Here is a 26,459-nt window from a genome sequence, read left to right on the forward strand (position 1 = left end):
GTCCTCCGATCCGGGCTCGGCGACGCCCCCGTCTGGAATTGCAGCTTGGCGGTTGTATGTTTTCAATGACCCCAGTACGCCCGGCCCGGGGTCTTTAGCGCCCGTGGAACGCGCCAGAAACCCCCCCCCGCCCCCCCGTCTCGTTAGAACGAGCCTCGCCGAGAGGAACGTGGCTCCCATCCGAATTCTCCCGGTAATTGATTGACAAGCAGGACCTGCGTCGGGATTCCGCGAGCGGAGCGACTTTGGAGAGCTTTGGCGCGCGCCGCACCGTGATCGCACCGTGCCGCCGGGAGCCTCCCCTCCCCCCCGCGTCCCATCTGGCACCGAGGCACAAACGCCAGCCAGCTGCATGGCCTCCAAAGAGGCCCACCGGTGGTGGGGAGATGGCGCGGTTGGGGTTACTAGACAAGGAAGAGAAAAACCCTCGCTATTAGATTTCTTTCCTTTATTTTTTTTTTCTATCGCAGTGTGAAATCTTGTTGAGGTGGGTCCGTTTTGGCTGCCCGTCTCCCTAAGTCTCTCGGGGGGAAAAGGGCTTCGCGCTTTCTGCCCCTCCGTCCACACGTTGTTCTCGTTACCCGGGGTCGCCGGGGCCAGCCGCCTCGTGTCACGCCACATCCTGTCCTTGTTTGGCGTCCGACGCCGGGAGGCTTCCTGCCACAGGAGGCGCGTGACGGCGAAGTCCATCTGAAGCAGGTTACTCAGCAGTTCCTTCTGCCGGCCTGCAGCTGACGAGAACCCCGAGACAAAGTGAGAGGAAGTGGGCGGCAAATAATTAGTTTTTCCCTTAAACGTTCAAAATAAATATTTGCGTCAAGCTCAACAGAAAGTCTTTCTGCTGTCAGTTAGACCAGCGGGAGGTCTTGACCTGCTAGGAGAACCCGGTGGCGATGGGGACATCGAACCTGCGTTTTGGTGAGAGTTTGCATCCAAAAAAGTGATCCGGGATTCCTGCTTGCGAGCGTGCACTTTTACACAACCGATCGTCTTGTGCTACTAGAAAAGCCTGACCTTTTTCTGCTTTCTTTTTTGCCGCGTATCGTCGAAAAGCTCATTTTGTCCCTGAGCTGCTCAGGCCTCCGTCGGCGCGAGTTTTTCCTTTCTGGGCTGTTATTAGGGGAATTTGGCCAAAGCTGAGTGAGCCTCGTTCTCGGCGATGCGCTAGCCGGTCTCTCGTCGGCCGCCGTTCGCAGAGAACCGCTTCCCTTCTCCCGACGAACGGGAGTCGGACCCGGTGGCCGCGCACCCGACCTCCGCGCGACGTCCTCCCCCTGTTCTCGTTAGCGCACCCCCTCCTGTTGTCATCACAGCTCCTAATTAAGGGCATTAATTACCCCCAATTAGCAGCGCGGATCCTGGCAGCAGCCGCCAGCGCTCCGCGCGGGTTTGTCGCAGGTCTAACGGAAGGCAGCGAGGCCAGGACTTCCCCCCCCCATCCCCCGTGCTCGCATGAGGCCCGCGGGCGCGTGGCCCTGGTGTTTCCTCGTCATTCTTGGCACCTTGCCCGGTCCCCCTTTTTTTTTAACAGCACCGGGCCTGTCGCCGCAGTTGCGACCACCCGGGTAACGCACACCGCCCCGCGTCAGCCCTAGGGCACGCTTATCAGATCCGCGCGCTGCGCGGGTCCTGCGTGGGAGCATCGCTTGAGTTCCCGGGGCCGTGAAGCCCCCCCTGGGGCGAAAAGGAGGCGAAGAACGCAGCCCAAGCGAAAGCACGGCATAAGGCAAGGAGGAGCAGTAGAGGAAGGAAAGTCGATAATACGGCCAAGGCCGCCCGCTTGGAATTTCAGATGGCGAAATCGGTGAGAAGACGCTCAGAGAAAAGACGCAGCCGGCCAGGTTCGCGAGACCAGCGCTCCCGTGTATTCCTGCTTATGCTCTCGGACAGCCTGCGGTCAAATGATTCTCACACCGTGGGGGTTTTGGCGACGTTGCGGCTCGATCGGCTCGTACGTACGCGTAGCCGCTGTTTGTGCGTGTGAGAGAAGGTCCTGTGGATGTTTACCCCCTGAATCCATAGGACGTGCGCGCAAAATTTGGCCAAGCTGGAGAGAACCCGGCGAGGAGGTGACCGAGCCGGCTGAGCGGAGGACGCCAGGCGGGACGAAGGAAGTCCGGCCTGGAAGTTTTGTTTTAAAGTCACAAGAGTCTGAGCCGTGATCTGATCTGAGATCAGAACGTTTAGACTTTTTATCCACCCCCCTTATGTGCTTTGTTTACAATCTTTTTGTATACAAATCTTCTTACGACTGCAGTTGCACTTGGACTCGATGTGGCTGTGCACACGGAACGCAAAACAGACACATCGCCGAGGTTACCGTAACAGCAAAAAAAAAAAAAAAAAAAACCAGCGCGGCAGTGACGTGACGCGTTATCCCGTTCTCCCCGAACCTCGCTGGCGACGTGACCCAGCTAGGCGACGCACGTTTACTCCGCGGCAGACACGCCGCGTCTTATTCTCGCGTCCTAAAATGGGCGTCGCGTCACAGACCCTCCAGCGGTCCGCTTAAGCGATGACGCTCGGCAAAACGAACGGTCACTCCAAGCCTCTCAGTAATGGAATCAATCCCCCACCGCCCTTCAGTGAAGTCTCAGTGCTGTTCTACAGTAGTGCTGTTGTTTGTCTTTATGAGTCAGACGTGTGTGTGTGTGTGTGTGATGCAGTCCTGTCAATGCATCCATAAATAGGACCATTTTGTGTGTCGGACCGAGGCTGTGTAGCGCACGCGTGCCAGACAAAGAGAGACTGCACGTGCTGCCCTTTGACCTCGGCTCACGTTAAGGTGTGAACTAGGCTCTGGGCTACGTTCTCAACCGTTTGGCGTGCAACACGGTCTGCGATCGTGTTTGAATGAATTCCTCCACGTAGCCCGACTAACGGCTTGCTCGGTGTTTAGGGAATCCGCGCCTCTTCCCAGCCTCGGATTCGTCCAGGGACGCCGGCGCACTGGTTGCCGCTGGAAATCCTCCGGTGTCCCAGTTCGAGGTTGCCAGACGCCGTGTGCGGTACGCGTCGTCCGTCGTCACCCCACGTAGGACGCCGAGCTCGGTCTGCGAGCGGTCCTGCCCGTTTGGCGTCTCTGAACTGTGACATTTTCAGCGGCGTGGGAGAAGAGGGGGCGATGATTGATTGATTTGTTTTGTCTAAACCCTTTTTTTTAATGTTAATCCCAGCTCTTGTGCACGCTAGTTGCTTTTTTGTCGCTGTAATTGTTCCTAAGTGTTTTGATTGGCCTGGTGATTCATTTACAAGCGAATCTTGTACGGCCCAACGTTGCCCTCTTGTGGTTAACAGGGACAATTGTCGTTTGTTTGTTTGTTTGTTTGTTTACATTTTCTTGCATCAGATTTGCTTAAATATTCTTGCCGTAGAACGTATAGACCCTTATTGTGATTCTCCCCCGCCCCTTCTGTAAGCAATATAAAATATTTGCGATCGCCCAGCCTCACGTGGGTGTGTGAGCGAGTACGTGTTAATATTTGTTTATATTAACACGAGTGAGCAGTAAATGAGAGATGAATGTGAGCCAGTGCATGCGCGAGCGTGTCTGTGTGTGTGTGTTTATGCTTGTACGTGTATTAAGTGTGATTGAGGTGCTGTTTAATGGCTTGATGACATGATGGCAGAGTAATCAGGGTGCTATACGGTGTGCACTGAAAAGTCACATCCCTCTCTCTCTCTCTCTTTCTCTCTCTCTCTCTCTCTCTCTCTCTCTCTCTCCCCCTCTCTCTGTTGGCAGATGATTGACGGCCTGAGGGTTTTAATGGCACCAGAGAGGGGAGCGCTGATGTCGGGGTTGTCATAGCAACAAGGCGAAGAATGCCTCTCGCACTCGCTTTCTCTCTCTTGGGCTCATTCTCTCCCTCTGGCCCCCGCCCTGCTTGCTTTCTGCTTTTGAGGACACACACACACACACACACACACACACATTTTTGTTGAAGATCTCGCCTGTCTCCACTCCTCTGCTCCCCTCTCTCCTCTCCTCCTCTCTTGTCCTCTTCTGTTGTCTGTGGATTTTTCGATGTACCTTCCCAGTTCTCCAGGTTATGCATCACAGTACTCAGCTAGCTGAGGTAGAGGATGACAGAGCAGTAAACTCTTTGGCAGTGTCTGCTCGAGTGTGTGTGTGTGTGTGTGTGTGTGTGTGTGTGTGTGTGGTGGGGGGGGCGGCGGTCAGGGGTGGCTGCACTATTAGTATGAATGCTGTGGGGAGGCTTGAGTTACAGCAGAGAGAGGAGGAGCTAGCTGACTGCCTACACACACACACACACACACACACACACACTGCAGGTTGTCAGCCGCAGGACAGAGGGAGCCTCTGTGCTGTTCGCTAGCACAAGCTCGGCGCTGGCCCTGGCACAGCGTGGGTGACGTGGGTAACGTGCCCACGTGCGCCGGGCCAACGTCCTTTTAAAGGCCTTCGATGGCCGGCGAGTAGACGCATGTTAACATGTTTGGGGTTTACCCACGGGGCCGAAGGAGAGGCCAGCGCCGCCTTTTATCTCGGCGGGAAGCGGGGCTCGAGTCTCCAGCGTGTCTCAGCGATGTCCCAGAGATGTCTCACCCCGCCACTCCGCCCAGAGAAGCAACCTTTTTTTGTACCTCTCGTCCACTTGGTGAGGCGGGGCGTGTCCTACGTAAACGTGGCTCGAGATTCGAACCGACACGCGTCCCCTTTCCGTGGCGTATTCCGATGCCGGTTTATCGTTCCCGTGTTCAGAGGTGCGTCTTGGCACAGCCGTAAGCTCCACTATAGGAGATCTCCTCCGCCGTCGTCCCGGTGCAGCAGGGTTTTTATCTATTTATTTGTTTATTTTTAAAAGATTTTTGCCCTTTCCTTATGTTTGCCTCAAGCTTCCATATGGAGTCCACATAGACCCCACTGGGTCGCCGGTCATTCCCCCGCCCTGCGTCTCGTCGCTGGGGAGGTCGTGTGTGTGTGTGTGTGTGTGTGTGTGTGTGTGTGTGTGTGTGTGTGTGTGTGTGTGTGTGTGTGTGTGTGTGTGTGTGTGTGTGTGTGTGTGTGTGTGTGTGTGTACTGACGTGGGTTTCTCTCTTGTTCCAGAGTGCAGCAGCAGCCCCTAGCCCTGTCATGGGGAGTATGCCCCCCAACGATGGCATGCCGGGCGGACCCATGCCCCCCGCCTTCTTTCAGGTAGGACGGGCGCAGATCTCGCTGTGTCTCGCGCTCTCTCGCTCATCGCCTCCGGCCGCAGGTCTCGCTGCCTCGCTCCGTTCATTCATGTCTCCTTCACACGCTCACGCTTCACTCCCTCACTCCCCCCCCCACTGCTGGCCACGCCTACTCTGTGTTGCTAATAGCGATGCTCTGGGTGGAAGGGTGTGGGGGTGTGTCTGACCTGAAGGTGCCCTGCCCTGCCCCCTGTTGGCGGGGCTGGGCAGTGGTGGGGTGTGTTGGACTGGATTGGGGTCCGAGATCCTGGGATGAGAAGCCTGACGTGTGAAGTAGTTCCTATACCTCAGACTAGGTAGCGCAGAGGGGGTCGTGTGAGTGTGTTGCTCCGGCACCTTTGCACAACAGTAGTAGATTGGAGTGCTGCTGAGGATGGGGAGTGTGTGTGTGTGTGTGTGTGTGTGTGTGTTAATGGAAGCAGGGAGTGTTCTCCAGCAGACTGGAATCTCTGGCACAATTCTAGATGAGCAGCTTGTGTTTTCCTCTCCCTACTTCATTGTGCTCTCTCTCTCTCTCTCTCTCTCTCTCTCTCTCTCTCTCTCGTGCTGTTTACCCCTCCTCCAGTGCATGATGCTTTACACACTCTGTGTTGTGTACAATCGCTGATGGCACTTTTTAGAGTGCGCGAGAGGTCCACAATATGTCATAAACTCTTGCTTCTGGTGCAACAAACGCATTACACCCACAAGCAACGTCGGGGGGCCAAGCACTGAATGGCACCCGTTATGTTTGGCGACCGCAACTGCTCCATGGCAACCATTTGCAACAGGACAAAAAGGGTCATTTCTCTGTGGATTAGCTAAGATGCATTGTAATAACCCAACAAAAATACCTTCGTCAGCAATCTGAAAGGCTATAGCTATCACTGAAGTCATATTAGATCGCTTGTTTATTGGCTATAATCAGCTTCCCGAGTGTCATCTGCTGAAATCTCCCAAGTCGTATCGTCCTTGGAAGATGGTTTGGAGGAGCGTTCTTTCTTCAGTATGTTTACTTATGGACTCCTCCTTTGGACGGCACGTCGGGACAGTGCACGGGATGTCTCTTTTTTCACATGCCTCTGTCCTGGCTAACAGGCTAGCGACCTTGCTATCAAATGGGGACTGCCGCACAATACAGTAATTTCTAAGTTTCTGTCGTTGTGCTACGGTGACAAGCTTATTTTGTGATTGGCCCGTAGTGGGCGGTGAAGCAGGAGCAGTCCTTGCACATCAGGGAGGTGGTCGTGAACTGTGGTGAACGCCACCACAGCAGTGCTTTCCGTCGAGCAGCCCACTGGTGAAGAAGAGAACGCCGGGGTTTTGGATTACCAGCCGTGTCCGGTCTCTCCCAGCTGTATGTCCTCCCTGTCCAACTGCGCAAGCGCACACGGACGCATGCGAGCGTGGTCTCGTCTGTTCTGGCAAGCTGTCTCACACTTGTGCACACAAACACAGCGACCCACCTACCCCGAGCATTCCTGCACACATACTGATGCTGTGATTCAGCACACTGTGCCTGTGTGTGTGCGTGTGTGCGTGTGTGCCTGTGTGCCTGTGTGCGTGTGTGCGTGTGTGCGTGTGTGCGTGTGTGCGTGTGTGCGTGTGTGCGTGTGCGTGTGTGCGTGTGTGCCTGTGTGCCTGTGTGTGTGTGCCTGTGTGCGTGTGTGTGTGTGCCTGTGTGTGTGTGTGTGTGTGTGTGTGTGGGAGAAAGAGGAAGCCACCCTGACTGGTATCTCTGCCCAGAGACAGGCGGAGTTGGCATTTAGGTGTACTGGGGATGAAGTACATTTGAGTGTATGAGAGTGGGGAAATAGCAGACCCCCCCCCCGGCTCGCATATGCTATGAACCCATATGGCCACCAGGTGACTCTTTAGAGCTCTGGGCTTTAGCATTTGGAGCTGGAGAAGGTGAATGGGCTGTGTAGTGTGGAAATGAGCAGACAGAAGGCAGGGCCAAAGAGGGACAGAGAGAGAGAGAGAGAGAGAGAGAGAGAGCTGTGGAGTGGAGGAGAGACTGAGAGGTAATGGGCTCACAGGGAAAGATGTGATGCTAAGGGGTTGTGTGTGTGTGTGTGTGTGTGTGTGTGTGTGTGTGTGTGTGTGTGTGTGTGTGTGTGTGTGTGTGTGTGTGTGTGTGCAATGAAGCATAGTGAACAGTCGAGATCTGCTGTGTAAAGAGAGCTCGCCCTCCAATACACGCACACACACACACACACACTCTTTCTGGGACAGTCCATGGAACAGCTCTTGTGTCAGGGCCCTGTAGGAGTGCCTGCTTTCTCAGTGAGGTCACAGACAGGTCGAGGCTAAATCTGTCGCTGCTTTGCTCTCAATCCCAAAACACACACATGCGCGCACGCACACACACCTCTTCACCAGTCTTGCAACACCTCACACAGTAGCACCCCGACACTGCCATTATTAACCTATCAGCATCTGCCGTGGCTTCAGAACCTGATCCGCGCGCACCTGCCGTTTAACGAGCACAATCCTCCCACCGGGTGTCACTTATAGGGGTGGGGGGCACTTGACCTCAAGTCAGACAGATTTGTTGACACCACGGGGGGGGGGGGGGGGGCCATGGGGGTCCTGGTGTCTCCTGTAGACGCTCACGTCTGGTACTCGGAATAACCCTGTGTGACCCTGGACAGGTGGAAAGCTCGTTTGAGGTCAGGCTGCTGACCGAAGGTCAAAGGTCAATACGTAGCACCTGGCTCGGCGTGCCGTGAATGAAGTGTTTAATGAGAAGTGGCGTAGCTAGCCGAGGACCTTGTTAAGTGTGAATTTGAGTCGAGGTGAGGTTTGATGAATTTGTATTCTGTGTGTGTGTGTGTGTGTGTCTGTGTGTGTCTTAATTAGCCATAACCAGCTCTCTGTACCATTTCACCTGCTAGCTGAAGAGTTGCTACACCAAAGCTCTGGTTTAGGATTGGTTCGATTTGTGAACAGTGCCCCCAAGTGGTCGAGTCATGTTGTTGCACCTTGTAAGCTGGCAGGACCTTGTGCGTGTGTGCGTGAATTAAACTTGCACATGCAGATGACCTTTTGTGCAGTGTGTGTGAGGGAGAGAGCGTGCGCGAGAGAGAGAGAGCGAGCGCACGCAGGGGCTCAATAACTTTAACGCTCCCTTCAGGACTGTAGACTAGGCGAGTGGAAGCCAGTAAGAACTGGTTATCATCACTTCAGCTGGGCACGTCAGCTGTGTGTGTGTGCGCATGCACGTTTGCGTCACAGGCCATTGGCTGGCGTGCTTTTCTTTTCTTTTCTTCTGAATATGGGAGGAGAGAGAAACGGGTCTTAATTTTTGGAGCCAAAAAAAAAAAAAAGACTGCAAGAGGTCAGGCTAACCGCAGCAGATTCAGGGGGCCGCTACATTAAATGCACCTAACACGAGCATAAAACGCTTTTATTAGCGGGTGGAGGAGACGAGCAGATTAGATTTCCTCGGTGTGGCTCAGGTTGTCAGAAACGTTTGTCGGCTTTGCACGCAGGGTATCGGTCCACAGACTGTAGCGTTCCAGAAAGCCGGATCACTGTTTTCCCAGCGGGTCGCGTCTGGGTGCGTGTGCGTGTGTGTGTGTGTGTGTGTGTGTGTGTGTGTGTGTGTGTGTCGGCGCGGCGGCGGCAGGCCCAGGTCAGCAGGCCGCTGTGACCTCTCACCTCCCTCTTCTCTCTTAAAGGGCCCTCCTGGCTCGCAGTCGTCTCCTCACGCACAGCCTCCCCCACACAACCCCGGCAACCCCATGATGGGACCCCACGGCCAGGTAAGACGCACGCACGCACGCACGCACACGAAAAACCCTAAGGAACACGCTCATCAGGTACACGCTCGCCAGGAGCCAGAGAAACCTTTGGCTGTCGCGCCCCTACGGCAGACACGTGCACGCGCGAGTCCGAGATTGGACCGGCCGCGTTAATAATCTAAACGTTGCCACGCGGTTTGATCTGCTCTCCAGGCCGTCACGTAGGCCGAGGAAGGTGGCTGTACAGACCCAACGCCTTTGATTGCTCACCACACCCTCACCCCCATCCTGACTCGCCTCGCCCCGAGCTCACGTCTCTGGAGGGGGGATGAATTATTCAGACCCCCTCATCCCCTGAAGACGCCTCTCCACTCCTACCCACCATCGATAGAGCATTAATATTGCACGGCCTGATGGCTTAGAATGCCCTCCCACGCCGGCGCACACACAACACGCATGCACACACGCATTCTCTCTCTCTCAGGGCCTGGTTAACCAAGAAGTGGAATCGACGTGATTTAATACTCTGAATTGCTTTGAAAGCTTTGGAGTTCAGATTTTTTTTTAATTTATTTATTTTTTAACTTTTGTGCCGGAATAAGAAAGCAAGCGTAGCCAACAGTTGCTGAACTGTCTGCCCGGTAGTGAGATATCAGTCATCTACCAGAATCTGCCCTGCACGTGGGACCAAGCTTCAGGGAGCCACCAGAGTGGTTGCCAGCACCGAGACTTTAGTCGCCGTTAACGCAGTCGTCTCGCTGTACTGACCGTCGGATATCGTTGGCTGTGGTCACTTCCTTTCACTACCTTGTCCAAACCTCTTTTGGCTATTAGGCTACACACAGGCTGGAAAATAGAAAATCGTTTTGTTTTTTTGTTTTTTTGGTTCTTTTCCTTCGGGTACAAGAGTTTACACAAGCACTGTCCAATACGCATGTGCGAACAGGCAGAACATTTCCGGAATTTTTTACAAGAGCACATACAAATAAACACTCTCTGTCTGACACACACACACACATACACACATCCACCCACCCACCCATTATCGTAAAGAACCCAATCCAGAACTTTCCGGTGGTCACAGCACTCCACTGTGCTCTTAAAGCCCCCCCCACACACACACCCACACACACACACACACACACACACACCCACACCCCGGTAGCTTCTTCTCCCTCCGAGTTGTGCCAGTGAGTGTGTGGCGAGATCTCTGGAACGGCCAGAGCCCCTGGACTGCAGGCGCTCCTACTTGTCCAGCCTGGTCTGCACAGGCCTCCTCTGTGGTCAGCGATTGTCGTGTGAGTGCGTGCGCGTGTGTGTGTGTGTGTGTGTGTGTGTGTGTGTGTGTGTGTGTGTGTGTGTAAGCAGCGGTACTGAGAGTGTCTGTTTTTGTTTGTCCTGTTTGTTTGTTTCTGGAACTGTAAATGTCGGTATGCTGGTGCCGTCCCATTGTGCCCCGTGCATCTGCCCGCATGCATGCCCACCTGCTCCAGCTGACCTTTCTGCTGCCTCCACCATCCATCCGGCGCTCGCTACGTGGTCCAAAAACGCCACGCTGCACTGGGCTCTTACGCCTGAGAACAAGCAACACGGGTGCTAATGCTCGGGACCCCCCCCACCCCTCTCTCTCTCTCTCTCTCTCTCTCTCTCTCTCTCTCTCTCTCTCTCTCTCTCTCTGTAGCCTTTCATGTCTCCGCGGTACCCCGGCGGACCACGGCCGTCCCTCCGCATGCCAAACCAGGTACGGACCCCGGCCCGGCCCCCCCCCCCCCCCCCTCTGCACACCCCCTCCAGGAGACTGTGCTGGTGTGGGGACTTCCGCCCGTGTCGTGGAGCACCCTTAGTCCAAACTGTAACGGATCTGTCCTGTCAGATCCGAGCCGTAACGGAGCCGCCACGTCGGCTCTGTCCACACGCTACTCGTTGGTACTTTGTTCAGTTTGCCGGTTGGTGATTAACCCAAGCACCAGGTGCTTACTTCCTCCAATTATGATTCTCGTATGATTTTCCGTCATGCTTGAGGCTTTCTGTTGCTCTTCTTCCTCACTAAATGTCTCTCTCTCTTTCTCTCTCGCCCTCATATATCCATCAGCCACCTGTCGGGGTTCCCGGGTCACAACCACTCTTGCCAAACAGCTTGGACCCCACCCGGCCGCAAGGTACTGACCTCTGACCCACGCATAGGCCGGACCTACGCAACTGGGCCTGACCCCCCCAAGCTCAGGTTTCTGTTGTCTGTCATCCCGCAGGACACCCCAACATGGGCGGCCCGATGAGAATGAACCCGCCGAGGGGAATGGGCGGCATGGGACCCCAGGTACGCGCGTGCTTACAGTACGTTCTGTTGTCAGCCAGGGTGAGCAGAGTAGTTTTGGCCAAGACGAGCCTGTGTGTGTGTGTGTGTGTGTGTGTGTGTGTGTGTGTGTGTGTGTGTGTGTGGAAGAGAGGGGCGGTGTGGGATCCCAAGACCAAGTGCAAGCCTCACCCACCCAGTGGGCACTCGGGTGTCGTGCCTATCTGGTATAACCCCCCCTCCCCCCCAACCAAGCCGGCAAAGCCCTCGTAATATGCCCTCAACACACTTGAACACCAGCTGTAAAGAACACTTTGCTAAAAAGCAGTTATGTTGTGCTTCCAGGAGACTTCAGGCACAAGTTCCCAGCACCGGTCGCTCAGAATGACTAACTGAATACAGAGTTTATTTCTTTAACCTCCCAAGACCCAGAAGGCAACGTCCTATGTATTCTGCACTCTGCCTCCTATCACTAACCCCTGATGGCTTATGGCACCTATGAAAAAGCCACATCTCCGAACAGGAAGTAGTTTGTTTGGGGGTGGGGGGGGCTGACTATGGAGAGAATTATGTAGCAAAACCTGAGAGCCTGAAAGATCTGATCTGAGAAGCACCTGGTCTGAGAACGCTGTAAAACAAAATCTGTACTTGTATTTTGGATGTGAGAACTCATAGAATTTAAAAAAACAAAACAAAAAAAAACAACATAAAGTTAGTTTTCACTCACTGAAAATATTCCCACAACTGTATTTTCGAACTTGGTCAGAGAGAACATCATAAATGTGTAAACAAATATTACGACACATCAGTATGTATATTGTGCACCAATTCATTTTTGACTGTACAGTCACAAATTCAAGCTTGCGACCTCTTATACATGACGGCCCGACTCCAGATTTGCCTGCCTCGATTTCTGCAACACTTCTCAGAAGACTTGCGGCAAAAAAAGACTTGTGCATTTGTGCGGGATCCGAAAAGGGTGGTCAGTGGGGGATGGGTCTTAATTCGGGACTAATCAAAATCAAATTTAAAAAAAAAGGGGAAGATAAATGAGCTCTGATCAACCTCCGTCAATGACGGCCCGCCAAATGGCTCCACGTTCATTTAATCCGCATCGTTTTGCTAATGACACATCTGTTGGCAGAGCTATGGCGGGATGAGACCACCTCCCAACTCTCTGGGCGGACCCGGAATGCCGGGAATGAACATGTGAGTAGCAGGTTCACCCCCCACCCACCCGCCCCGCCCTCACTGTGCTTTTAAATGGCTGGTTCACTGGAGATTTGTTCTCTCAGGGGTCCAGGAGGCAGGGGTCCCTGGCCAAATCCCAACACTAACTCAGTAAGTCTGGACACGGCCCCTCTCCGTTTAAGACTGGGGAAAGCCAAAAAACCAAAAAACAAAAATGGAAACCAATTCCTCTGAATCTATTTATATGCACTACATTAATATGTTTAAAACATAATAATGAAGCTCCTGTGTTCATCTCCCTTTCCTCACAGATAGCGTACTCCTCCTCGTCTCCAGGCAACTATGTGGTAAGTCATGGGCACGCCTCCGCCTCGGCCTTTAGCGGTAGCTCTGCCTACCAGCCACAGCCTGGCTGACCCCGGGGGGGATTTGGGTGCGTGCTCTCTTTTGGGAAGTTTGGCCAAAGCAGCCCTTCAAGTTTTGAAACATATCGATTTTCGCCGGGTCGATTACCACACTGCTGCGCTTGGCTGAATGTGCAGCTGTCTGCACATGTGCAGTAAGTGGACATCAGTCATACTGCCATAACGGTTCCCTGGGGCCTAGCCAAGCTTGGCTTTGCCTCGCAGGGGATGAATAGACTTTTTATGGTGGTTCTAAGGAATGAAGACACAAATTCCTGTGTGTGTGTGCGTCTGTGTGTGCGTCTGTGTGTGTGTGTGTGTGTGTGTGTGTGTGTGTGTGTGTGTGTGTGTGTGTGTGTGTGTGTGTATCCGTCTCTCAGGGCCCTCCAGGAGGCGGTGGTCCTCCAGGTACCCCAATCATGCCCAGTCCAGGAGGTGTGTAAAATGAACCGTCTCTCTCGCTCAGTTTCACTGCTTTTCTCCCTGTAATCGTCTCATCGGCAGGAGCCATTCATCTCCCGCTCGCTCTCCATAGCCCCTCCCCTTTCCTCCCTAGCCCCTCCTTCCCCCTCAATGTCAGCTCAAGGTTGCCGCATTACCTCAGCGGCCAACGTTACTGACGAGCAGCCCTCCAGTGGAGAGCGAAAGCACCAAAAAAAAAAAAGAAAAAAAAAAAAAGGCTTCTCCCCCCCCCCCCCCCCCCCACTACCCAGTCACATCATCCTATTCCGGCCTGCCCGGAACGCTGCTCCGGAGCACGCGCTGCTAAACTCATTCCCAGCCTGATCCTGCGCTTCCTGTCTCCCCCCGGCAGACTCCACCAACTCCAGTGAGAACCTGTACACGATGATGAACCCCATTGGCCCAGGCGGCAACAGGCCCAGCGTGAGTGTCCCCTCCGATCGAGCCGTCGGCGAGCTGGTAACGAGAAACGCGATGGCCGCTCGCCGCAGAGAAAGCCGTCGGCCTGGAATGCGGCCCAAGTCTCGGCCTGTTCTGCGCCGGCCGGCTAATTCTCTCACGTGGCGCGGCCGCGCACGGCCCCAAGCTGGTCCGCCGTTACCGTTCTCTCGCCCGGCTCGCCAAAAGTCCCCTCCCATTAAGGACGAAGCCCGCGCGCTGGCCCGCGCGCTGGCCCGCGCGCTTTCAGGGCCACACGCTAACCCGGCCTCTTGTCGTTGCAGTTCCCGATGGGTCCAGGTCCAGACGGTCCCATGGGAGGCATGGGCTCCATGGAACCCCATCACATGAACGGGTCGTTAGGTGAGCACGACGTCACGAGGAGTGCGCGCACACTGTTCAGCACTTGTGTTCAAGCTCCCCCTGGTGGTGGTGTGTCGCCAGTGCCTAACCCTCTCTCTCTCTCTCTCTCTCTCGTTTTCAGGCTCGGGAGATATGGATGGGCTGCCAAAGGTAAACAGCACTTAGCCACACATATCCAAGTCTTGAGCTTTAAAAACTTTCATGTGCTTTTATATTAACGTGTCGGGCACTTAGTTGGAACAGACGAGACCCTTGCTGTCTTAGCATTATCTACTTTATCTACTTCTAACGACTTCGTCCCGCAGAACTCGCCGAATAACATGGCGGGCATGAACAACCCGCCGGGCACGCCCCGGGACGACGCCGAGATGGGCGGCAACTTCCTCAACCCGTTCCAAAGCGAAAGTGTGAGTAAAGCTCCGCCCCACTCCTGCAGCTCCTCCCAGCGGGTACTCTGGAGGCCACACCCACTGGGATGAGCACTCATGGCTGTATTTTTTTTGTCAGTGTTTTTTTTACGGTGTTATGATCTTAGACGGGGAAATGGCCCGTCTCATGTACCACCTGTCTCCGGGACGGAGACCTTTTGAACTTTGCCGGGCAAAGTCACATGGTTTCATGTTTCCTCCGATGTCGACACAAAATCGGGCATTTTTTTGGCCTATTTATCATACGCGTATCTTAATCTTACCTCCCTTATCTACCCCTCCCCTCTTGTCTTTCCAGTATTCACCCAACATGACGATGAGTGTGTGAGGTTGTTGTTTTTTTTATTTATTTTTTCTTTTTTTTTTTTACATTTTTCATTTCTTTTTTTTATTATTTGATGTTTGGGTTTTTGTTTTTTGTTTTTTTTCTACATTTTTTTTTTTTAACTCTCCAAACCTCGTTCCTTTTGACCCTGCTGATCCCTCCCACTCCTTGCTTCGCCTGGACACCCCCCCCCCCCCCCCCACCGACTGCGGGACCCGCGCTAGAGTCGTCCGGCCCGGCGCAGGCAAACCGGCCGGCGACGACAGGAAGCGGCCCCCAACTGAAAGGAAGCGCGTGCTGAATGACTCCGCCTGCCTGTCAGGCTTCCTCTCCGCCTCCGGACACTGAAGAGGCCCGCGAGGCCATGCACGCTCCTGAGCAGAGGGGCGGACTGACCAGGCGGGAGTGTGCCTGGCACGATCCTCTGTAGCCGACTTGGTGCGCTTGGCTTGGATGCCCAAACTCTCTTGAAGTCAACGATCATTTATGCTTTGACTTTTTGGATCAATGCAGTAGGTTTCATACTGGGATGTCTAATCTCACCATGGTTTAGGTTTTCTTCTTGCTTTGAATCTTCTCCACCCCCCCCCCCCCCTTTAGATGCAAGAGTGAACCCCTGAAGATGTACTGGGCTATGAGCGTTTTCGTTGTTTCTGTGTATGTATTGTATTATTAATAATTATTGTTTTTCTTTTTTATTCATTAATATTGTAATAACTATTGAGTTTAGGGTATTTTTCCTTGGAAGGGCACATCGTATCTAAGTAACCATGACAGCAAAACAGTAAGCACACATTCACAATACACCGTAGGAACTGTCTTATCATTTTTGTGAATTACTTGGATGTGTTTCATTGTGGGTTCTGTGGCTTTTTTTTTTTTTTTAAGGAGTGGGGACATCTCTTGGCTTTGGGGTTTCTGTTTTATGTGACCTCTGCCCCCGCCCAGGAATTCACCATGTCCCTTTTTTGATGAGGTTCCAAAGTGTCACAGGACTGTCAGTTACAGTAAACCTTCACTGCAAGGTTTTTGTCTCGCTATGTCAAGCTCGCTGTCCAGGACTAGGAGCTATCAGCCAACATGGGGCAACACAGTTACAAAAATTTCCTGTTTCTTTCTGATTTGCTTTTGGTTTTTTTTATATAGAGACAAAGAATGCTGTTCTCCCATAGCTTAAAAAAACCCAACTGCTTTATTGTACTAAATATCAGTTGCAATTATGATTAGAACTGACGTCGCTTAAATCGTTACATTTTATTTATTCTTTTATCCTCTTGAATTCAGTCAAATGGTTGTGCATCTTGTTTTGCTAGATGCAGCGCTTCAGGACGTGTTGTAAACATGTAAATATGGCAGTCTAAGCTGTCTCCTACTGATTTGTACCATACCCTCTGAACTTTGACCCACCTGGCACCCTGCCCCTGGAAACCTACGTCCTCACCCGCTGTCCCTGCGGTCACACGGGCGCCGTCGTCTCCAGTAGACAGCGGGCCGCTTCTCCCGCTGCGTCCCGTAGCAGAAAAGAACCTTCATGGCTGGCCTCATGACGGCGTCTGCTCCTCAAACGCAGTTTTGTGCGAGTCGGGTCTCTCTCCCTCTCTCTCTCTCTCACTCCTTTTGTTCTTTATTTTTAAATAGTTCGGTAATGTTCACGCGAGGTACCGTCTCTCCACCCGGAGAAAGGAAAGGCTGTGGAAAAGAAGCCCGGCACACTGCACAGCGCACCGCTGCCTGTAAATAGTCCACAGCCATCACCAGCCTCCTCTAGACTAGGCCGGGCCAGTTTTCCCGCCTCCGCTTTTCCACGGCACGACGCAGGTCGCCCCCCCCCCCCCCCCCCCGCCAGAAGAGACTCCGCCCGGTCCCACGTACCGAACCCCCTCTCTTCCAACCCCCCCCCCCCCCCCCCCAAGATGTGAGCAATGCTGCCTCACTCCGCACCTTGGCCCGCACGTAGGGTTGTGGCCTGCGCCCCGCGTCTCGTAGGCCGCGCTGCCTCTCTCCATCGGCGCTCTGCAGTTGTCCCTGGTTTGCTGCTGTGTTTTATATTCATCGCTTTCAAGCTAAATGTCTTTCAGGATCTTTTTTTTTTGGATGGTTAGCTTGTGTCTTGGAAATGTTTGAAGCCAAATACGGCACTGAGCACAGAAGTGTGCAAGTGTCTGCGTCTGGGGGGGCCTACACGCTGGGAGACTCTTGTTTCGTGGACGTGTTGGGACACTCTCCAGCCATCTCCCACCTCAAGCATACGGTGTCGCTCTGCTTCTGTTTGGTCATTGTAAATACTGTAAAATGCATTTTGATATCATTGTTTTGATATTTGTCACTACCAGTGGACACACAGCTTGTGAAAGATGTAAAGGAAACAGGAAAAAACAAAGCACCCTCATCGCTGAAGGCACGTTCTCCGTTCCTGGGCATTCCACGCAAGATCCCTGCACGCACGCGAGCCTCTTTTGTAGCCCTTTTCTAGGGATCGTTATGGCTCGTGCGTTGGGGAGAAACGAACGCACGCAGACATCAGATCCGAGAGCTCGTGACGGTGGTGCGGCAGCTCTGTAGCAGAACCAACAGTCTCGCCGGACTCGCGGCCATGCGTCCGCCTTCACGGCGCGCTCAGGATCACCGGTTTTCTTGCGCGGCTTTGGCGTGCACACGGGGTAACGAAACAAAAACGGGGCGGGGCGCCGGAGGTCACGGACGTCCGTCCTTTGCCCCCCCCCCCCCCCCCCCACCACCACCACCACCGGGGCATCCGTGAACGCGCATTTCACATGCACGCGGGACTCTCGTCCGCTTCGGAGACCTCAAGGGACCACGCATACGCAGACTTTGCTATGAAGGATTTTTTTTTTTTAGAAAAAATCTATTTAAAACGAAAATGTAAAAAAGTTGAAGAAAAAAAAACGCCTAAATACGAATTGTGAAAGGTAATAAAAGGAGAGGAGGCGTTTCCTCTGTGGTCGGAGATGCCTTTTGTTTTTGTTTTTGTTTATTTTTTAAGTGGCAGCGTCCGCTCTGTGCCCGTGTAAACCCTGTCCCGCCGGTCATCTCCGTGCTCCTGTCTTGATGCTGTATAATAACGACACATGAGGGGGACTGAGGGGAAGGGATGGGCTTGGCAAATGTCGTTTCTCCTGCGCCGTTTCTTCGTTCTTTCTTAAAAAGCAGCATTGAGTACGAAGCCGCAGCCTCTCCGCTTTGCTTTCTGTGTCATGGTAGACTAGTTCGGGCCCTCGTCTTGGGGACGCTTTCGTGTCTCGTGTAGTTATCGAAGTCCTTTGTATGTTTTCTTTCTATTGTAAACGTTTCTTTAGACTGAAATTAAAAAAGTCGTTTATTAAAAGATGGAAAAATGCATCAGTAATAAATGTAATTTTTTTGTTCGTTTGCTTTTTTTCATGGAGTCGTCACTTATTTTTGCTCGTGTCCCGTCGCTGTAGATACGAATTTAAGACTAATAAAAATAACGTAACCAGTTTTAACAAGAAGTCCTACATTAATTAAGAGCTCTGCTTGTATTTGTATGCTTTCATATTTGAGCCCTGGCCTTTTCGTCACTCATATTGGATACAAGCTGCCATGCATTAATAATAAATGGAGCGTATGACTATTGGCATGCAACATCTTCCATATTCCCAGCTTCCTTCGTGCAAATATTTTAACCAGTTAAATGCCGGTGACGTTTTTAATCTGATCTGCCGGATGCACCCGCGGAATCCGCTCCAAATCCGTCACCCCGTAATTTGACTCGCACGCCGTGCAAGCAGCACGTTGCCCACCAGGCGCGGGAGCCATGGCCGTGCATTGGTTCAATGTCACTGCGTCCTTGTTCTTGAATTCATATGGAAGTGCAATTAACTGGAGCACAATTAGTTGTAAATGCAGTGCCCTAACGAAGGAATATCTTTTTTTTTGGCACGGGTCCAAAGGTGGCACCTCGTCCTTTAGAGACATGTAGAGGGGACTCACTTTACTGTTCATGTACAGAAGAAACGTCTAATTATCTCATGATGGCAGAACAGCGTACATGCATACAAGAGTGAAAATTCATTAGACAGCAGCGTAATTGTGAGTAGCGAACATATTAGCTACGGGGAGGTGTCTCTTTATGCACACTGTTGTGGATTTCAATGGACATAATTACCATTTTTACCCATCAATATAAGCTCAATCACCCATAATGACGAAAAAGTGCTTTTAGAGAGTTTCAAAAATAAATTGAAATCAAACTGAAATGTCTAATTTACAAAAGTATTCAGGCAGAAATTACAGCTGTGCGTCTTCCTCTCAAGCTCCATCAGATAGGGCGAGGCACATCTTTAAACTTCCATCTTCAGGGTATTCCACAAGATGTTCCATGGAGTTCATGTCTGAGCTTTGGCTGGGCCACTCAGGAACATTCAGAAAGCTACCCTGAAGCCTTTCCAGTGTTGTTTTGGTTGTGTGCTTCAGGGCACCAAGTTGAAAGGTGAAGCCTTGCCACCCTCTGATCTCACCTGCACTTTAAAGATGATATTTTTCTTCAAGAACGCTCCTGTGTTTGGCTGTATCGTTTTATATCCTTATTCTGATCTGTACCTGGCCTCTGCTTGATCACAGAGATTCACAGATAGTTCCTTGGACTTTACAGCTGGTCTTTGACCTTATGATACAGTGTAAATTGTCTGCCTTTACAGATCCAGGTATGTGCCTTAAGCTACGTCCAAACAATTGCAACAGGTTGACTCCAACTGAGTTCTAGACATGTCTCATGGATAATTAAAGTAAACAGTATGCACATGACCACACTTTAGTGCCAAAGAAAAGACTGCATTTGTTGAGAAGAGTTTTCAGTTTCTTTTAATAACATCACTGTTATTATAAGTGTTTATGTGTAGATTAATGGGTCAAAATGGGAATAATGATTTGGAACAAGTAAAGGCATCTGAATGTTTCCTGAATCCACATTTATGGGAGACAAACCGTGTGTGTGTGTGTGTGTGTGTGTGTGTGTGTGTGTGTACAGAACAACTGCAACATTAAGCCACTTTGAAGTGAATAACATTGATTATCTTGTGACAGTGGCACCTGTTAAGGGGTGGGACGTATAAGGCAGCATGTGAACAGTTCATATTTGGAGTAGATGAGTTGGAAGCAGGAAAAATGGGTGACTGTAAGGATCTGAGCAACTTTAGAAAACCGTGTCAGTGCGTCTCCAAAAGGGAACATCTTGTGGGATGTTCAATGGCTAGTACCTAGCAAAAGTGGTCCAGAGAAGGTCAACCGGCATGGATGCCATGGCTCACTGATGTTTGTGGGAAACCGAGGCTATCCCACCTGCTCCAATCCCACAGAAAAGTTACCGTAGTACAAATGGCTGAAAACGTTCATGCTAACTATAATAGATCAGCATCAGAACACACAGTGCATCGCAGCGTGCTGCACATTGGGCTACATTGTTGCAGACTGGTCAGACAGCCAGTGTTCTCCGATACTGAGGGCACGTGCAGTGGGCACTGGTCCATGGAGCAATGGAAGACGGTAGACTGCTCGAATCACATTTTCTTTTTACATCATGTGAATGAGTGGGTGTGTGTGTGGTGCATACCTGGGGAAGAGATGGCACCAGCAAGCCAGTGGAGGCAGTGTGATGCTCTGGACAATATTCTGCTGGGAAACGTTGGTTCCTGGCATTTGTGTGGATGGTACACTGTGTGTGTGTGTGTGTGTGTGTGTGTTTGTCATCTAAAACATATATATATATATATATATATATATATATATATATATATATATATATATATATATATATATATATATATATACACACACACACACACACACACACACACACACACACACACACATATAAGTGGCACTTTTTCAGTCATGGTTTAGATGACTCATGGGGATGTGTTTTTGAATATTAGGAACTGTAAATATGAAGGAATTCCTTTACAAAGCACTACTCTATAAGGCCCAAAGCCTTTGCTTACGTGTGTGTATATATTTTGCTTTGATTATTGCTTTGATTATTAAATCCCTGCCTGTTTTCATGGTCATGTAAACTATTTTTTAATGAACCAAAATTAGTCCCTCTTATCTGGATATTTAAGTTCAATGAGTTTTTGTTCTGAAACAATCCAAATGCAAACCAGTAGACAAAGTAACTGTTCTTTCTTAATTTTCCTCCTTTCAAAACGTCATTAGAGACCTACAAGTGAAAGTGTGCTTCTGCGGCATCTGAGTGTCTGGGGTCCTCTTGGCCGCTAGATGGCGCTACTAGGTGGGTTCTCTTAGTTTGGGTTCAAAGGACGCCTTCGCTATCCTCGTGTTGATAGTTGCGCAAAGTAGCCAGTTTTACCCGCAATAAAGAACTAGAAACGAGGTGAGCTGATATTTCTTTCCTTCATATCTCATATGTCCACCTTCTAAAGTCTGTCTTGCTTTGTCTGTGATAGTTAATAAGATTTAATCTGTTATGTGCACTTAACTAACTGGACACCACTATAACACTCCGCTTAATGGGCAGTTGGGGAGACGGATCAGTGTTTATTCTCCCATTTTATTCCCGTAATGGGCAGTTAGGGAGACGGATCAGTGTTTATTCTCATTTTAGCACGAATGTGTTCGCCTTTTCGCTAAACTGACAGGGAAGGTTCGTGAGTTTTCCCGTTTGGCTCGGTTACCTGCTCAGGTAAAACAGCCGCGCCTGAAGCAGCACCCGTTTGGGTACGGAGGGTTCACATGCACGCAGGGCTTTCTCTTGTAATCAATAGCCAGTAATTTAAACAGTTTACTTAATATTTAGGGTTAGGGTTAATGTTTTGTGTATGCTGGTCGCGATCGCCTCCCTTCAATTTTTATTTATTTATTTTTTTTGGCGACACACATGCGTAATGGAAAATGGTCACTAGATTAAGCCACGCAGGAGTGAGCCAGTTTATGCCGTCTCACCTCCGTCAGTCATCGTAAATGGAAGCGGCTTCTTCACTGTACCTCGGCCATTTTGCTGTCATTTCACTATTGAGCATTTTGAATGCTCATTTTTGAAAAAGGTAGCTAGCGTGTCAATAACATGCCACCCTTATGAACCTTGTACTGTATGAACCGTAACGTTTCCTTTCCCCTGGGCCAGCCTCCATGTCCTCCTACACGTGCATCAGCTGCCGCGTGCGGTTCGCCGACGGCGATATGCAGCGGGCGCACTACAAGACGGACTGGCACCGCTACAACCTGAAGCGCAAGGTCGCCGCCATGCCGCCCGTCACAGCCGAGAGCTTCCAGGCACGCGTGCTGGCGCAGAGGACGGCCTCCGAGCAGCAGAGCCCCGGCCCCGCCTCCGTCTGTTCCACCTGCAGCAAAAGGTTCTCCAGCGCCAACGCCTACGCCAACCACCTGCAGTCCAGCAGGCACCAGCACGTCGAGAGCAGGGCGCTGGCCGCCGCCCGTGATGAGGTCCAGCGGCTGAACGAGAAGAACCTGGAGAAGGGCGCGGCAGCACTGGACAAGGACGCGCAGAACGAGGCTCTGCAGAGGGCGCTGAGGGAGCGGCAGAGGCGTGGCCCGGCGAAAGCCACACCCACTGAAAGGCGGGGCCAGCAACGGCCGAGCAAGGCGCCTCGGCTGCGGTGGTTCGAACAGCAGGCCAAGAAGATCGGAGCGGAGGAGGAGGAGGAGGAGGAGGAGGAAGAAGAAGGTGTGTCCTTCAGGTGTCAGGAAACGAAGCGCCCTTCCCTTAGTGGCTTTTTACACTACAGCCCCTTTTAATTCTTGATACTAGTGTTTGATTCACAGATAATTGTGATTATCCAAGATTGTAGTAATAAATAACAGTGATTTTAACAATGACAACATTACGAGGGTGAGACGTACATAATCGGAGGTTGTTGTTTTTGGAAATCCCCATGTAAGTGTGTATTGATAACGAGGCTCATTTCAGAAGAGTGGGAAGACGTCGATGACGACGAGGACGATGATGATGATGATGATGATGAAGAGATGGAGGCTGACGAAGAGGAGCAGATGGTGGGAGCGGGCGCGTCTGCGTCGGCCCCCGCCCCCGGGGTCATTCCCGCCACAGACTGCCTGTTCTGCGACCACCATTCGCGCTCGTTGGGCAGAAATGTGACGCACATGACCAAAGTGCACAGCTTTTTCCTGCCAGACATTGAGTACTTGGTAGACCTGAGAGGGCTCGTCACATATCTCGGTGAGTGTGTGTGTGTGTGTGTGTGTGTGTGTGTGTGTGTGTGTGTGTGTGTGTGTGTGTGTGTGTGTGATGTCATAAGAGCCCTTAGCTTGTGATGTAAGACCAACTGTGGCTTTTATCATGATCGTTCACCCAGAAATGCTGCTGTGGCTGAGAACGATTCTGAGTGAATAGGGGCGTGTTGGTGTAAGAAACACTTAAAGAAAGGGCACAGGTTTTATTGAACTGAAGGAAAGCCAGCAGGCTGCAAAAAATTAATCTACAGTTATTTTAACCAAAGAGAAATATATTGTTTAGTCTACTGTGCATTGTGCAGGGTCATGTCCCTGTAGACAGAAAACTGTCGAGTTTTTGAGAACATGTCTGTAGATTCCACAAAGAATCCGTTGTGGTAGTGATGACCTCAGTGTACATATGCTCACTGTTAGGCGCTTTAATTAGGGACTTTGTATTTTCCATCATTTTCATGGGCTCTGAGAAAAGACCTAGAGAACATCAAGCTTCAACCACGTACATGCCATTTCATTTGGGTCGGCTCCTTTACGAAAGCGCACCGTTCCACTCTGCTGTCACTCTGCATCGCCCACACACACCGTTCGGCGTGCACGCTTTACGCCCAATGAACTGGTGGCTTCGTTTGTTGCCCTCGGCAGGAGAGAAGGTCGGCGTGGGGAAAGTGTGTCTGTGGTGTAACGAGAGAGGCAGATCGTTTTACACTACGGAGGCAGTGCAGGCTCACATGAACGACAAAGGCCACTGCAAACTCTACACGGATGGAGACGCAGCCCTGGAGTTCGCCGACTTCTACGACTTCAGGTGCAACGAGCACTTCACCTCCTAGACGCTCGGGCACGTGACGCACGTGTTCAAGGGTTGTAGTCCAGCAAGACCCTTGAACGTAATCAGGATGAGTTTAGCTATATAAGAGTGGTTCTCCATCCTAGTGGGTTGACAAGCCACCTCCTTGTAGGTTTTATCTCACCTAAAACCCAAGTCTAACACACCTCCTCCAACCAGGAGGTCTGAAGACGAATTAACTTAGTTGGGTATATTAATTGGGGCATATCCAGGAGCAGGGTTGGTGACCAGTGCTGTGTGAATGCATTCATCTTGACTGTCTGAGTAATTGTTCCTGTTGCCCTGGTTCTTGCTTTTCCTCCGTTGAACTTGCGGAATCGTGTACCACGATAATAGCTTCATTAGTTAGTGAGCTGATTCATTTGAATCCTGAGCTGAATCCAGTTTAATTTTGTACAGACCTTCTTGCTGGTAACTTAAATTGATGCCAGACCTGCCTCCCTACCATTTACTTTGGTAGTACTATTGGCAAGGTTTATTTCCCAGTCATTTTAAAATAGATTTAGTGCTCCAAAGCTACATGCTCTTTACCCTGAAAAGTGTGTGTGTGTGTGTGTGTGTGTTTCTTTGTCGATTAGGAGTAGCTACCCAGATGCCAAAGACGGAGATGATGTGGAGATGAAGGGCGAAGAATTGCCAGACGAGAAGACTGTGGAGTTTGATGACGAGACGCTGGAGCTCACGCTCCCCTCAGGTATGTGTGACATGCGTGTCCAACCGAGAAGCACAGATGTGCGCTCGTATGGCACAAGGACGGGAGGTTAAGCTCTTGAGCGAAGCCCTTGTGCACTGATCGGTCAATTCTGAATGTGTAGCTCAGTGGAACTGTCATTTGTGGAGGTGCAGAATACCAATGGAGGGTAACATCTTTTGTTTTTTGCCCCACAGGGGCCAAGATTGGACATCGCTCACTGATGCGGTACTACAAGCAGCGTTTTGGGACGCAGAGGGCACTGGTTCCGGCCCATAGCCAGCGGGCGGTGGGACGCGTCCTGAAGCAGTACCGTGCCTTAGGATGGGCAGGAGAACCCGGTGAGGCGCTCACCACCTGGCCACATCATCATCATCGTCATCGTCATCCTACTAGTGTCGACTTTACAGAAACACTTTATGCAAAACCGGGAACAGTCATTGAAGCTAATGGCATGGTCTCCCTTAACTCCATCACCTGTCCTTCCTCAATAGAGAAAGTAGCATTATTGAGTGATCCTGGGTGATTGGCAGGCAAATGGTTATGGTTATTTCATTATACCATGTCAAAACACTCAGCATTGCTTAAGACTCATTAGACATTGCTGGCATAAATGGTATTTGCAGACAGAAAGCCTCAGACAAGCTACATCTGTGTGTTTTTGCTCTTCGGGGAATACAGTGTGCATATACAAAGTGTGTCTCTTATGAGTACTGTTCCAGAGTCTAGTAAATAACCAGTTAATATTGATGTAACATCTCCCTTTCCAGTGTATAATGAATGGTGCCAGTGGTGGGTGAAACACATGTAAACTTTACCTAACGCTGGCCAAACTGATATTAACTATATGGAAACATGAAGGCAGTCAGAGCTAGGCTACGCTAGTTAGCCATAAAAACCTACCGTTATCTCCGCAACCATGAATGAGGTTTAACTGGCGCTGGGACTCAGCGCTGTATGATCCTGACTCTCTCTGCTTGCACAATTGTGTTCTGCTTTGCTTGAGAAGTGCTCCGAGTCTGTGACAGCAGGCTAGCAATCAAGTGTGTTCATTTGAATGCTGGCTCCATGCCCAGACCTATGTCTATGTTAGATATATAATGTGTGTGTGTCATTTTTGTTTTTTATTTTTTTTTGAGAAACAAAACACTATAGTTGAGTGTTTATATAAATATTTTTCTTAGTTTACAAGATGTTCCCTGGTCTCTTAATGCTCATATATAAGAATACTAAGCTTGGTGTGGGAGTTCCTAAACAATTTTCATGTTTGTTTTTTTGTTTTTTTTTTAGGTAAAAGCTTTGTCACCCAGCAGCAGAAAGACATGCAATATGTGCAGAGGATGAAGGCCAAGTGGTTGCTGAGGATGGGTGTGAGCAACAACGTAACCAAGCAGACCTATTTCAGGCACCAAGTCATGTTCTAGTCGCCTCGTTGCCAGCTCGGTAGCATAAAGAACATTGGGAGTGGGGCTTGTTTGTGTCCCAGTGTACGCTTATCTTTAAGGACCTTCTGAAGTTCTACATCAGAACACACAACATTATTATCATATGTATATATATTTTTGGATTAAATGACTGTGAGGTGGACATACTGCAACAAATAGAGTTTTGGTGGATGGAGAATAGAGCATTGTTATTCTGAACATTGTTATGCCTTTATTCTGAATTTACAGCGGTTGTAACCCCGAATTAAGTTTTCAATAGCCAATGATTTGTTCTAAATGAAAAACACGATGGATCTAGGCTGTTGGCCTTCTCAGCTGTACGATCAACCGTTTTTCAGTGGACGCAGAAATTGCTAACTTTTAATGAGCTAATGGATGCTTATGTGATTAACCTTGTTGAATAAAAGGTTTTTTGGCAGATAACACTGTATCTGAGGCACTGAAAC

General features: G+C 50.8%; 2 protein-coding genes across 4 annotated transcripts in view; both read left to right on the plus strand.

Annotated features, from left to right (window-relative positions):
* Positions 1–14,838, plus strand: part of zgc:110158 (uncharacterized protein LOC553590 homolog) — a 31,784-nt gene extending 16,946 nt beyond the window's left edge. The window contains exons 5-18 of one of the 2 annotated variants that reach the window (XM_035536396.1): positions 5,069–5,158; positions 8,859–8,942; positions 10,603–10,662; positions 11,014–11,080; positions 11,171–11,238; positions 12,359–12,423; positions 12,510–12,555; positions 12,717–12,752; positions 13,190–13,244; positions 13,624–13,694; positions 13,994–14,072; positions 14,194–14,222; positions 14,378–14,479; positions 14,799–14,838. In XM_035536396.1, coding sequence (XP_035392289.1) covers positions 5,069–5,158; positions 8,859–8,942; positions 10,603–10,662; positions 11,014–11,080; positions 11,171–11,238; positions 12,359–12,423; positions 12,510–12,555; positions 12,717–12,752; positions 13,190–13,244; positions 13,624–13,694; positions 13,994–14,072; positions 14,194–14,222; positions 14,378–14,479; positions 14,799–14,828 — 882 coding nt within the window. In that variant the 3' untranslated portion in view covers positions 14,829–14,838. The remainder of the gene's footprint in view (positions 1–5,068; positions 5,159–8,858; positions 8,943–10,602; positions 10,663–11,013; positions 11,081–11,170; positions 11,239–12,358; positions 12,424–12,509; positions 12,556–12,716; positions 12,753–13,189; positions 13,245–13,623; positions 13,695–13,993; positions 14,073–14,193; positions 14,223–14,377; positions 14,480–14,798) is intronic. The other variant, XM_035536397.1, reaches the window with a different exon arrangement.
* A 6,274-nt stretch (positions 14,839–21,112) lies between these two features.
* Positions 21,113–26,436, plus strand: znf622 (zinc finger protein 622). 2 transcript variants are annotated; one of them, XM_027021052.2, is made up of 7 exons: positions 21,113–21,195; positions 21,946–22,506; positions 22,750–23,019; positions 23,673–23,835; positions 24,456–24,571; positions 24,766–24,909; positions 25,859–26,436. In XM_027021052.2, exons 2-7 carry the CDS (start codon positions 21,951–21,953, stop codon positions 25,990–25,992), a joined length of 1,383 nt encoding a protein of 460 aa, XP_026876853.2. In that variant the 5' UTR covers positions 21,113–21,195; positions 21,946–21,950; the 3' UTR covers positions 25,993–26,436. The 2 variants fall into 2 exon arrangements, with proteins under 2 accessions (XP_026876853.2, XP_035392117.1); XM_035536224.1 differs by having other exon boundaries at positions 22,753–23,019.
* The last annotated feature ends 23 nt before the right edge of the window (positions 26,437–26,459 follow it).

This window comes from Electrophorus electricus, chromosome 18, assembly GCF_013358815.1.
Source record: "Electrophorus electricus isolate fEleEle1 chromosome 18, fEleEle1.pri, whole genome shotgun sequence".
In the NCBI taxonomy this organism is placed as follows: domain Eukaryota; kingdom Metazoa; phylum Chordata; class Actinopteri; order Gymnotiformes; family Gymnotidae; genus Electrophorus; species Electrophorus electricus.